At 49.5% G+C, this 12,017-nt stretch overlaps 1 protein-coding gene across 1 annotated transcript; it reads left to right on the top strand.

Annotated features, from left to right (window-relative positions):
- The first annotated feature begins 5,229 nt into the window (after positions 1 to 5,229).
- Positions 5,230 to 6,924, top strand: LOC123236662 (heat shock 70 kDa protein 12B-like). The gene is made up of 2 exons (XM_044663025.1): positions 5,230 to 5,450; positions 6,395 to 6,924. Exons 1-2 carry the CDS (start codon positions 5,307 to 5,309, stop codon positions 6,521 to 6,523), a joined length of 273 nt encoding a protein of 90 aa, XP_044518960.1. The 5' UTR covers positions 5,230 to 5,306; the 3' UTR covers positions 6,524 to 6,924.
- The last annotated feature ends 5,093 nt before the right edge of the window (positions 6,925 to 12,017 follow it).

The raw sequence follows: 12,017 nt of genomic DNA, 5'->3' as shown, positions 1-12,017 counted from the left end.
GAAAGAAAGAGAGAAAGAAAGAAAGAAAGGAAAGAAGGAAGGAAGGAAGGAGAGAAAGAGAGAGAAGGAAAGGAGGAAAGAAGAAAGGATGAGAAGTAGATATTATTATGTTCCTCTTTTATAGTTGAGGAAACTGAGACAAACAAAAGTTAAATGATTTGCCCAGGGTCACATAGCTACTAAGGTCACATTTGAACTCAGATCTTCCTGACTCCAAGCCCAGTCCTTTATCTACTGGACCACCTAATAGAACCCTGGTCCACACATCAGGAAAACCTGGGTTTGAATTCCTTGTTAAACACTCACTACTTTTGTGTGACTCCAGGCAAGCCACTTTAACTAACCTCAGTTTGCCTCAGTTTCCATATCTGTAAAATGAGGGATTTGGATACAATGGTCTCTAACCTCCTCCCAGTTCTAAATCTATATGTGATCATACCTTTTATTGATTATTCCTCCCAATGAAGAATTCACTACAAATCAACCCCTGGTCTACAAATTATTGTGGCAGCAAGGTGGTTCAATGGGTAGAGTAACTAGGCCTGGAGTCAGGAAGACCTGAGTTCAAGTTCGACATCAGACACTAGCTGTGTGACTCTGGGCAAGTCACTTCATCCTGTTTGCCTCAGTTTCCCCATCTGTCAAATGAACTGGAGAAGGAAATGGCAAACTACCTTTTTTGTTTTGGTTTGGTTTGGTTTTGCCAAGAAATCCTCAAATGGCATCACAAAGAATTGAAACTACTCAATAACAATGGTAAATTATAGTCTTTAAAGAAAGTTATTTGAGGACACTGTCAGCCTAGGTGACTTACCCAGGGGTCATCCTTCAGGTAAAACCAATTCTCTCTTACTATTTCTCTTGTGCCTCCATAAGGTTAATGACTATGAGATGATCTGGATTTTACTTTTAATTTTGGCATCTAGTACATAGTAGGTGCCTAATGAGCATTTGCTGAATTGAATCAAAAACAAGAGGCAGGCAGCTGGCACACCTGGAATCCTCTGCCAGTGGGAAGGCTGAGGCTAGTGGATTGCTGGAGCTCCGGAGTTCTGAGCATCCACAGCTAAGCCATCGGGGGTCCTCACTATGTCTGGCACCAGCTGGATGAGCCCTCAGGAATGCAGAGTCACCCAGCTACCTAAGGAGAAAGGAACCAGCACAGAGCCAAAAAGAAGCAGGTCAAAGCTCCCACACTGGTCAGTAGTGGGGCCAAACCCATGAGTGGCCACTGGCCTTCCAGTCTAGGAGAGTTAAGACCAGGCTACCTAAAAAAGGAGGTGGGGTGGGGTGCAATGAGATTGCTCAGTGGACTGAGAGCCAGGCCCAGAGACAGGAAGTCCTGGGTTCAAGTCTGGCCTGAGACACTTCCTACCTCTGTGACCTTAGGCAAGTCACTTAACCCCCATTGCCTAGCACTTAACCACTTAAGGTGAGGAGGTTTTTAAAAAGGAGGTGGCATGTAGCTGGAACCCCATGAGAAAGAAGTCAAATGATCCCCAGCCTTTATGAAAACCAGTTAAATTCCAGGCACTAGATCAGAGATTCTAGGGGAAATGACTTCTATTTCAAGAGCATCAGTTTGTAATCCTGTATATTTTGTTTTGGGCATTTAAAAACATTCTTTGGGCAAGGGGTCCATAGGCTTCCTCCAGCTGCCAGAGGGGTCCATGACCCAAAAAGGATTCAGAACCTCCCTTGGGACTAGAAATCAAGAGAATTGAGCCAAGGATTCTCAAGTGATTTCCACCCATGGGTGGAGGCACATTCAGGGGAAAGGCTTTAACACTGGAGCTGTCCAAAAGGGAAAGGGGACTGCCTAGGGCCATGATGGAGAACCTATGGCACATGTGCCAAAGATGACACGCAGATGCCTCTCTGTGGGCAGGCATGCCATCGCCCTCCAGATTTAGTCACTAGAAAGGCAGAGGGACTGAGGCGCAGCTGCTCCCTTCCCCCTCTTTGCCCAGCAGCCCAATGGAAGCTCCTCCACTCTCCAGTGAATGAAGTACTCAGGCCAATCCCCTCCTGCTCTCCATATGCCCCTCTGCCTCCCCTATCTGGGGTAAGGAGTGGGGGGAAGGCAGGGCATGGCACGCAGTCTGGGGGAGCAGGGCACAGCGTGGCATGCTAAAAGGCTCGCCATCACTGGCCTAGGGAGTCAGGAAGTTCCCCTTGACTGACCACTTGTCAGGTATAGAGCAGAGGGCTCTGATTCTCAGCCTAGATGCCATGGGGGGAGGGGGGGAGGCGGGGAGCTCCTCCAACCCTGAATTTCTGTTTTCTGTGTGTCTAGCAGATCTCATTCCCCAGAACCGAATCCCCACCCCAGTTCTGTTCTCACTGCACTCCTTAATCTTCTCCCTCTCCTCCCATCCTCCCCTTCATCCTCCCTGAGGACAGAAACCAAAGGGCTCCTCCTTTACCTAGTTTCCCAGGGAAAGGTTCTGATTTTATCATCAAAAGCCAAGAGAGGGGTAGAGCCTGGGAAGGCCGGCTTCCTCCCTTCCTGCCTCCCTCCCACATTGTCTACTCTGTCCTGTCCCCTCCTGGCTCTGCCTCCGGGGCTGGAGGGCCTATCTGGGGAGTCAGAATCACCGCACGTCAGAGCTGGGAAGGCCCTTCGGGGTCATCCGAGGAGAGACAGCTGTAGGATCCTACAAAGAATGCTCGAAACAAAGCTGGGCTCCAAATCCTCTCCCACCCTTTCCCTTCTCTCCCCTCTGCTTCTGCCCGTCCCATTCAGCCCCTTATCACCTGCAGTCTGGACAAGAGCCATCGCTTGGCCTCAAGTCTCAGCCCACTCATCACGCCAAATGACTTTCCCAGAGCTCAAATCTGACCTCATTACTCCCTCCCTCCGGTAACTCCCATGGCTCCCTCTTCCTTGAGAATCAAATAGAAAAAGCCATGGTTTTGCCCTTCACAACCTAACCAAGACTCCTCTCCAGCCCAACTGGCCCATTGCTGTTCCTCATACAGAACACCCTTTCTCACCCCCTCTAGTGTAATGGATAGAGAATAGTCCTTGGGAGGCAGAAAGACCTGAGTGCGAGTCCTACCTATGACCTTACTGGCAAGTCTCAGCCTCTCAGTGCTCTAGGCTAGTGTCTCAGACTAGAATTTTCAGAGAAAATGGTAGCCCTCGTGGGTGGAGAGTGTTATCTCATCCTGGCACTATTGCAGGTCCTGTCTGGACCTCTCTGTCCCCTGGAATGGGCGACTCGGTCTTGTAGTAGGGCCGGGAGACGGGGCAGTGAAGAGACTCGGGGTCGGTCTCGGCTCTGTCCTCAAAGCCTGGGTGAGTCCAAAACAGCGCCTCTCCCAATCTGGGCTTTGGAGCCCTCGCCTGGAAAGCTGGGGAGGGGGCAGCACACGGGGCAGGGGGACAAGACGAGCTTCTGGCTCTAGAACGAGAAGGGACCTCAGGGACCAACCCTGGTGGGGCAATGGATAGAGCTCCCAGGCCAGAGTCCCAAAATACTTGAGTTCCAATGCAACCTTGGACATTTCGCTGTGTGACTCTGGGCAAGTCCTGTAACCTCCACTTGCCTCTGTTTCCTCATCTGTAAAATGGGAATAACAATGGCACTTCCCACTGAGGGTTATTGTGAGGATCAAATGAGATTATAACTGTAAAGCCCTTTAGCCCAGTGCCTGGCATGTAGTAGATGCTCTAGACATGTTAGTTAGTAATACTGTTACTATTAGTTTTCAGATGAGGAAACTGACCCCAAAATTCAAGCCAAAAGATGCCTCAGAGTCCATCTGCAGCGTATAAATGAGGGCAATCAGGCCCAAAGAGGCTGAGGAGTTTGCCCAAAGTCACCCAGGTGGGCTGGATTGGAAACCAGGTCCTGGGACTCCAAAGCCAGTGCTTTCTCTATTTGAAATTCTAGGGGAGACACACTGGGCCTTCCTCTCTATGTTCCTAATTTGAAAGACGGGTTCAAATATGGTTCCTTTTTTTATTAAAGTAAAAAAAGAAAAGAAAAGAAAAGAAAAGAAAAAAGAAAAGAAAAGAAAAGAAAAGAAAAGGAAAGGAAAGAAAAGAAAAGAAAAGAAAAGAAAAGAAAAGAAAAGAAAAGAAAAGAAAAGAAAAGAAAAGAAAAGAAAAGAAAAGAAAAGAAAAGAAAAGAAAAGAAAAGAAAAGAAAAGAAAAGAAAAGAAAAGAAAAGAAAAGAAAAGAAAAGAAAAGAAAAGAAAAGAAAAAAGAAAAGAAAAGAAAACCAAAATGTGGTTTCTTCAAGAAGTCTTTCTGACTTCCCTCAGCTAGAGGAAATCCCTCTGTGGCCTCCCTCTCCTTGTCTCCAGCCTCCATGGGGGAAGGCCAACCTGAAGATGTCCCCACAGCCAGCCCCCATGTTATAGAGAACAAAGAACCCTAGAATGATGAAAGTCCCCCAGAGAATGAGGAACCTAGAAGCCAGGTCTGCCATCTCCCAAGGCTGGGGCTCTTTATCTGGGCGAACCATCTGAGCCAGGCTGAGGACAGTCGTGCCCAGGACCTGTGGGGAGCTCAGTGAGGAACGAAGGAGCCTCACTTTTTTTTAATAAAACCCTCACCTTCTGTCTTAGAATCAATACTGAGTACTGGTTCTAAGGCAGAAAGGGGGTAAGGGCTAGGCAATGGGGCTGAAGTGACTTGCCCAGGGTCACACAGCTAGGAAGTGTCTGAGGCCAGATTTGAACCCAGGACCTCCCATTTCTAGGCCTGACTCTCCATCCACTGAGCCGCCTGGCTGCCCCCTCAATATCAATTCTAAGACAAAAGAGCAGCAAGAGTGAGGCAATCAGGGTTAAATGTCTTACCCAGAGTCCCACACAGCCAGAAAGTGTCAGAACCCAGTTCCTCTCGTCTGCAGGCTTAGCACTCTATCCACTGTGCTACCTAGCTGCGAAACCTTTTTTAAAACTTCATGATGACGGGGCAGCTGGGTAGCTCAGTGGATTGAGAGTCAGGCCTAGAGATGGGAGGTTCTGGGTTCAAATCCGGCCTCAGACACTTCCCAGCTGTGTGACCCTGGGCAAGTCACTTGACCCCCATTGCCCCCCCCTTACCACTCTTCCATCTAGGAGCCAATACACAGAAGTTAAGGGTATTTAAAAAATAAATAAATAAAAATACCTCATGATGAGCCAGGTGGTTCAGTGGATAGAGAGCCAAGCCTAGAGCTGGGTGACCCTGGGTAAGTCACTTCACCCCCACTGCCCAACCCTTGCTGCTCTTCTGCCTTGGAGCCAATACACAGTATTGATTCTATGTGAGGGGTTAAAAAAACTCATGATGAAGGTTCTTCACGTCGATGGACCTGGAACAATGTATAACAAGCATTTTCTCTCCTGTTCCAGGTACAAATGGGGAGCAGTCCCCCTTGCCTACCCCTCCAAGTTCTCCCAGAATGCAGGACAGCTGCAACATTGCCCCGCTCACCCCTTCTCAGTCCCCGGTAAGTGTCCTGCCTCAGATGGTTGGGAATGGGAAGAAAGAAAGGGTTCAAGATCGACTAGACCCCTGGAATAGGGGCCTCCCAGCTCAAAGCCCGCCTTCTGGAGGCAGCCATCAGTGGTCATCCCATCCCTCCCTGCCAGCACCTTCCCCAGGATCACCTCCCCTTGGGCCGGGTCTTTTTCACGATGTCTTCCCCATTAGGATGGAAGCTCTTGGAGGGCAGGGACTGTTTGCTTTTCTCTATATCCCCAGTACTTAGCACAGTGCCTGGCACTGAGAGGAGATGGAGATGCAGAGGAAATGCTTGCTGACTGCCCAACGTGTGTGTGTGTGTGTGTGTGTGTGTGTGTGTGTGTGTGTGTGTGTGTCCAAGGGGTGGCGGGGGGTGGGGGGAGGAACACTCAGGATTGTCAGGAATGAGAGGTCAGGCCACCTGGAAAAGAGCCCAGACCCAGGAGCTCAGAAACTCCAACATAAGACAGGAATGAGACTTCGAGAAGGGGAGACGGGATGGGAGACGGAGGTTTGGATCCCCCTGGTGCACCCTCTAAGCTTCAAACATCGCCTATCCTGGATGGAGAAGCCAGTCCAATACTCTGAGATGGGGTGATGCCACCTGACTTTAGGGAGCCTCTGATCCTATGGGGAGATATAGCCCTGCCATCAAAGAGGAAATGAGTGGATGGATGGATGGGTAGGTGGGTAGGTGGATACATGAATGGATAGCTGGATGGATTGGTGGATGGGTGGGTGGGTAGATGGATGGATGAATGGATGGATGGATGGATGGATGGATGGATGGATGGATGGGTGGATAAATAAATAGTGGATACCTGGGATTGATTCATTGAAAAGGAAATGGAGGGAGGAAAGAGGGTCAGGGCATGGGAAGTGGAAGCTTTCTTTGCACTGAGCCCATCCTAACCAATCCTGTCCTTCCAGAGGAGTGAGGCTCGAGCCCCTCGGCCTGCTCCATTCTCCGTGGTGGTGGCCATTGATTTTGGCACAACCTCCAGTGGCTATGCCTTCAGTTTCACCAGCGACCCTGAGTCCATTCACATGATGAGGTGAGGGGACCCTAAGGGCAGGGGTGAGGGAGGGATGGCTCAAATAGCACAGACGGAAGGCGATTCCCCTGCAGTCTGGAAGGATTATGGGTGTAGAGGTCCAGAATCAACCATAAACTTAAACGGGAGATGGGGAGAGAAGCAGACTCATCCCCAACCCAAACATTAGGGCCAAGAACCCCAGCTGGGAAGAGTCTAGGGCCGGCCAAACCACAGGCAGCTCCCTTATCCTAGGGCTGAGGAAAGCAATAGTAATGAACTTGTTTCTGGAGAGGAGCCCAGTCTGCGAAAAACAGCCCTTTTGAGTAATATTTGGTAATATCACATCAATATTTTCACAGCTATATCCATTGATAGAATAGTGAAAAGAGCAATGGCTTTAGAATCAGCTAGGTGGTTCAGTGGTTAGAGAATCAGGCCCAAAGATGGGAGGTTCTGGGTTCTAATCTGGTCTCCCTTTCTGCTCTTCTGCCTTGGAGCCAATACTTAATATTGCTTCTAAGAAAGAAAGAGTTTTAAAAACAATAGAATCAGAGGGCCCAAGTTTGCTTCCCTGTGTGACTTTGGACAAGTCACTGGACCTCCATGGACCTCAGTTTCCTCATCTGTAAAGTGAGGGAGTTGGACTAGATGGTTGGTTCTCTGATGGGGGGTGGGGAGGAGGCAGGGGCCAGCAGGGGTGGTGGGACTCTGACCATGCAGAAGATAAAACATCCCCAGTGAAGATTCAGAGGGAAGCTGGGGAGAGGTGCCGGGACCCCAAACTATAGGGCCTGGGGCTGTTGGCTGAATAAGCCAAGTTTCTTAACCATTCAGACGTGGCCTTCTCTCACTGTACCCTCTAGGGCCCAAGGGTGGTCTTGGTCCCTTTGAACTTTAGAGCTACAATTTCCTCCTCTTCTATCCCACAAACCCCACTGGGGGACCCAGGACCCCAATTACCCTCCTCGTCCTCCCTCCCCTCTCTACAAGTCCATTGTTCCCCAACCTCCCCCTCACCCCCAGCCCTCCCTCACACACACTGACCCCAAGCCAGGGTCAGTTCCCGGCCCGTTTCCTTCCTCTCTCCCGCTGCCTCAGACCCAGATGTTGGCCGGCCCATCTCTCATTGTGTCTCCCCTTGGCTCCTCCCATGTCACAGCTGGAGGGAGCTCTTTCTGCTTGGTGACTCCCTCCACCATCTTTTCCAGCTTCCATCCCCCCACCTTGCCTCATACAAGGAAGCAAGCCCTCTCTGAGCACCTAACACACGTCCAGCTAAGGGCCAGGCACTGTGGGCACTGTGGGAGGGGAGGGATGTTGGCAGAGTGGATAAGTCAGGAAGAGTACAATTCCAATCCCACCTTGGACTCACAGGCCAATCACTTAATAGCTCTGTGCCTCAGTTTCCTCATCTGTAAAATGAGAGTGCCCTTTAAGGCTCCCTGAGAGCCTAGGATATGGGCACGCTACCTAGGGACGACATGCTATAGATATTATTGTTTCCATTTTACAGGTGAAGAAACTGAGGCTGAGCTGTCCAGGCCAATATCTATATAGACAGCTAGATGTTGGAGTGGATGGAATACTGATAGGAAGACCTGAGTTTGAATCCTGTCTCCAACATTTCCTGGGTGTATGAACCTAAGAAAATTGTTTAAGTTTGTTCAGCCAGGGGCAGCTAGGTGGCTCAATGAATAGGGAGCCAGGCCTAGAGACGAGAGGTCTTGAGTTCAAACTTGACCCCAGACACTTTTTAGCTGTGTGACCCTGAGCAAGTCATTTAACACCATTGCCAGCCCTTACCTCGTCTGCCTTGGAACCAATACTTGGTATTAATTCTAAGATGCGAGGTAAGGGGTTCAGGTTGTTGTTTTTTTAATTTATTCAGCCTCAGTTTTCTCACCTGTAAAATGGGAATACTCAAGGGTTATAGTGAGGATCAAATGAACTAATGTGTAGAGAGTGCTTGACCAACCATACAGCACTAGAGAAATGGTGGGTATGATTATAGAGTCTGGATAAAGCCTGTTATTTTACTGGCATGTGGAGCTCCTGGTGAGGGAATAAGCTGTAGTTTAGAGTCTCAGGGAGCGGCCTGGGGCGCTGAAGATCAAGAGACTTGACTAGGGTCATCAATGGGGACTTAAAGTCTGGCCTGTGCTGCCACGGGAGACTCAGCAGTCCTGTGTGTAAAGGATAGAGGCTGAGAGAGAAGGAAAGAGACAGACCCAGAGAGAAAGGAGGGTGTGAAGGAGCCGGAGAAACAGGGATGGATGGATAAGTAGAAAGATGGCTAGATGGTCAGGTAAATGGATCCATAGGTTTATGGAGAGGGAATGGGGAGGGAAAGAAAGACTCAGAGAGAGACACAGAGAGAAACGGACAGGCAGAGGAATGGGTGCATGGTGGCGGGTCAATACGTATAAGAACAGAGGGAGAGAGGGATGGATGAATAGAGAGATAACATGGATGGGAAGATTGGTCAATAAGTATATGGGGACGGGGTGGGGGCAGCTGGATGACTCAGTGGATTGAGAATCAGGCCCAGAGATGAGAGGTCCTGGATTCAAATCTGGCCTCAGACACTTCCCAGCTGTGTGACCCTAGGCAAGTCACTTAACCCTTATTGCCTAGCCCTTACTGCTCTTCTGCCTTTGGAACCAATACACAGTATTGATTCTAAGATGGGAGGTGAAGGTTTAAAAAAATATATGTGGGAAGAAAGAAAGAGAGACAGAGATGGTCAGAGAAAAGAGAGGGAGGGAGAAAGAGGGAGAGATAAAGAGATGAACAGGGGCAGCTGGGTAGCTCAGTGGATTGAGAGCCAGGCCTAGAGACAGGAGGTCCTAGGTTCAAATCCGGCCTCAGACACTTCCCAGCTGTGTGACCCTGGACAAGTCACTTGACCCCCCATTGCCTACCCTTACCACTCTTCCACCTAGGAGCCAATACACAGAAGTTAAGGGTTTAAAATAAAAAAAAAATTTAAAAAAAAAAGAGAGAGAGATGAACAGATGGAGAGGTAGGTAGATCGATGGTTAGAGAGACAAAAGGGAGGGAAAGAGAGAATCCGAGATTGATAGATGGTTAGGGAGGTGGATTGAGAGGGATGGATGAATAGGTAGATAAGTGGATGGGAAGAGAGTTTGATAAGTATATGGGCAGAAAGAAAGACAGAGAGAGGGAAGGGAGAGAAAAGGGGAGAGGCAGGAACAGAGAGAGGTGGACAGAGGAACAGATGGATGGGTAGGTAGATAGATGGATGGATGGATGGATAGATAGATTGATGGGACAAGTAGAAAGAAGAATGAATAGGTATAAGGGAGAGAGAATGGGAAGGAAAGAGAGAATCAGGGGAGAGAGAGAATCGGAGAGTGATGGATGGATAGGGAGGTGGGTCGATAGGCAGATGGAGAGAGGGACAGAGAGAGAGATGAACAGATGAACGGATAGGTGGTTAGGTATATGGGAAGAGAGAGGATTTACTAAGCCCTGGCTGTATACCAGCCACTGTACTAGGTGCTGTGGGTACAAATACAAGCAAACAAAGAGGAGCTAGAAGAAGAGGAGGAAGATGGGGGCAAAGCAGCGGGGGAAGAAAAGTTGGAGGAGTCTGGAGAGAGTCAAGGCATGAGTGGTGAAGCCTCAATGGGCCCCTTCCTAAAATAGGGTGCCTACCTTGAGAAGGAATTCCCAACTGGGACAGCAGGGCTGTCTCCAGGGTGCCAGGGCAACAGTGTAGGAGAAGGAAGGCTCCAGGGAATGAGTCCAGAGGAAGGAAGTGAGGACCAGGGAGTAATAGGTCAGTGTAGACTGGAACCACAAAGGCAGGCTTTCTGAAGAAGGGAAGTCTTGAGCAGAGCCCCATTAGACCATCACTTGGGCTGGTTAACTCTGGAAAAGCAGAGAGGAAGAGGAAGGATAGCGCATGGACAGGAGCAGGGAGCAGCCTGAGTAAAAGCTCAAGGACCAAATGAGTGTGACACACTTGGGAGTCTCGCGCAGAGCCCTGCACATAGTAGGTGCTTAAAGAATGTTTGACAGATGCAATGGCATCCGTAACAATAAAGGGATTGGTCTGGATAGAAAGAACAGAGCAGAGGGTGTATGGGGGACCATTAGACTCTTGGGCCCTGGGGAGCACCTGGATAAGCCCCCAAGAGAGGCCGAGGCTGGAAGTCAGGTTAGACTGCCTGCTGGGGTGAATTGTAGCATTCTATGCAGACATGAGGCTGAGGCCTGGGTCCACATCTAGATACCAGCTCTCTCCCCTAGCCCACCCTCACCATCTCCCCCAGGGGCATTGAGACCTTGTTAGCTCAAGGCTCACATGCATACTCCTGTTCTGTCTTTTAGACACCTCAATTCTTCATGACCCAAAAAATCTAAGGGAGGTCTATCTGCTACCCACCTACCCCAGATCACACACGATGCCTTTTTGTCATGTCATCATTTCAGCCACATTCAACCCTCCATGACCTTGTTTTGGGGTTTTCTTGGCAAAGTTACTAGAGCGGTTTCCTTTTCCAGCTCATTTTACAGATGAGGAAACTGAGGCAAACCATTAAGTGACTTGCCCAGGGTCACCCAGGTAGTCTGTCTGAGGCCATATTTGAACTCAGGTAGATGAATCTTCCTGATTCCAAGCCCACTGTCCTACCAAAATATGCCATCCACTGCCCAACAGTTCATTAAAGAGTTTTCGATTTAGAAGTCCCACCATGCTGGGTTTGGATTCCATTTGTGGAAGTCTCAGAAGCCTTCTGAGTCAAGCTTGAACAAAGGTCTTGACTCCAAGTTTAAGCCCGAACGAGGCACTGTCCTAAAGACCCACAAAAGCTCAGAAAAGAAGGCCAGATGAGCTCTGCTGTGGCCATGTTTTCTTTGAGACATGCTAGGAGTGTCAAGTGATCAGGCCCAAAAGAGGGCCAGTAGGAGGTAGCTGTCCCAGTGTTGTAGTTCTTTGGAAGGGGATTCAGGATGAAAAGAGAACGGCTGAGAAGGAGAGGGAGGGAGCCAGAGAGAAATGGTGGAGAGAAAGAAGGATACACTGCTTGGGTGGAACAGGGCTTTGATCCAGGGCGCTGACATTCAAGGGGGCCAGCCATGCTTCCCCCTACTCCGTACCTCCCTCAAAGATAAACAACCTCGAGACTCCTTTTCCGTGTCAGCCCCTGTGAGAGCCAGTGATGGATCTGCTGATGACAGACCACTCCCTTTCTCAGAATGTCTCCACCCAGTCTCTATGGCCTCTCTTCCCCCCTTCCCCAGCTGCCTCAATTGGATTTGACCCCGGTACATTCATCCCTAGTTAGGACAGAGAAATAGAAAAAACACAGAATAGGGGGCAGCTGGGTAGCTGAGTGGATTGAGAGTCAGGCCTAGAGACAGGAGGTCCTAGGTTCAAATCCTGCCTCAGACACTTCCCAGCTGTGTGACCCTGGGCAAGTCATTTGACCCCCATTGCCCACCCTTACCACTCTTCCACCTATGAGACAGTACACAGAAGTTAAGGG

Source organism: Gracilinanus agilis, chromosome 2 (genome assembly GCF_016433145.1).
Source record: "Gracilinanus agilis isolate LMUSP501 chromosome 2, AgileGrace, whole genome shotgun sequence".
In the NCBI taxonomy this organism is placed as follows: domain Eukaryota; kingdom Metazoa; phylum Chordata; class Mammalia; order Didelphimorphia; family Didelphidae; genus Gracilinanus; species Gracilinanus agilis.
Note: the sequence above shows the minus strand (reverse complement) of the source record. Positions and strands in the feature narration are given on the sequence as shown.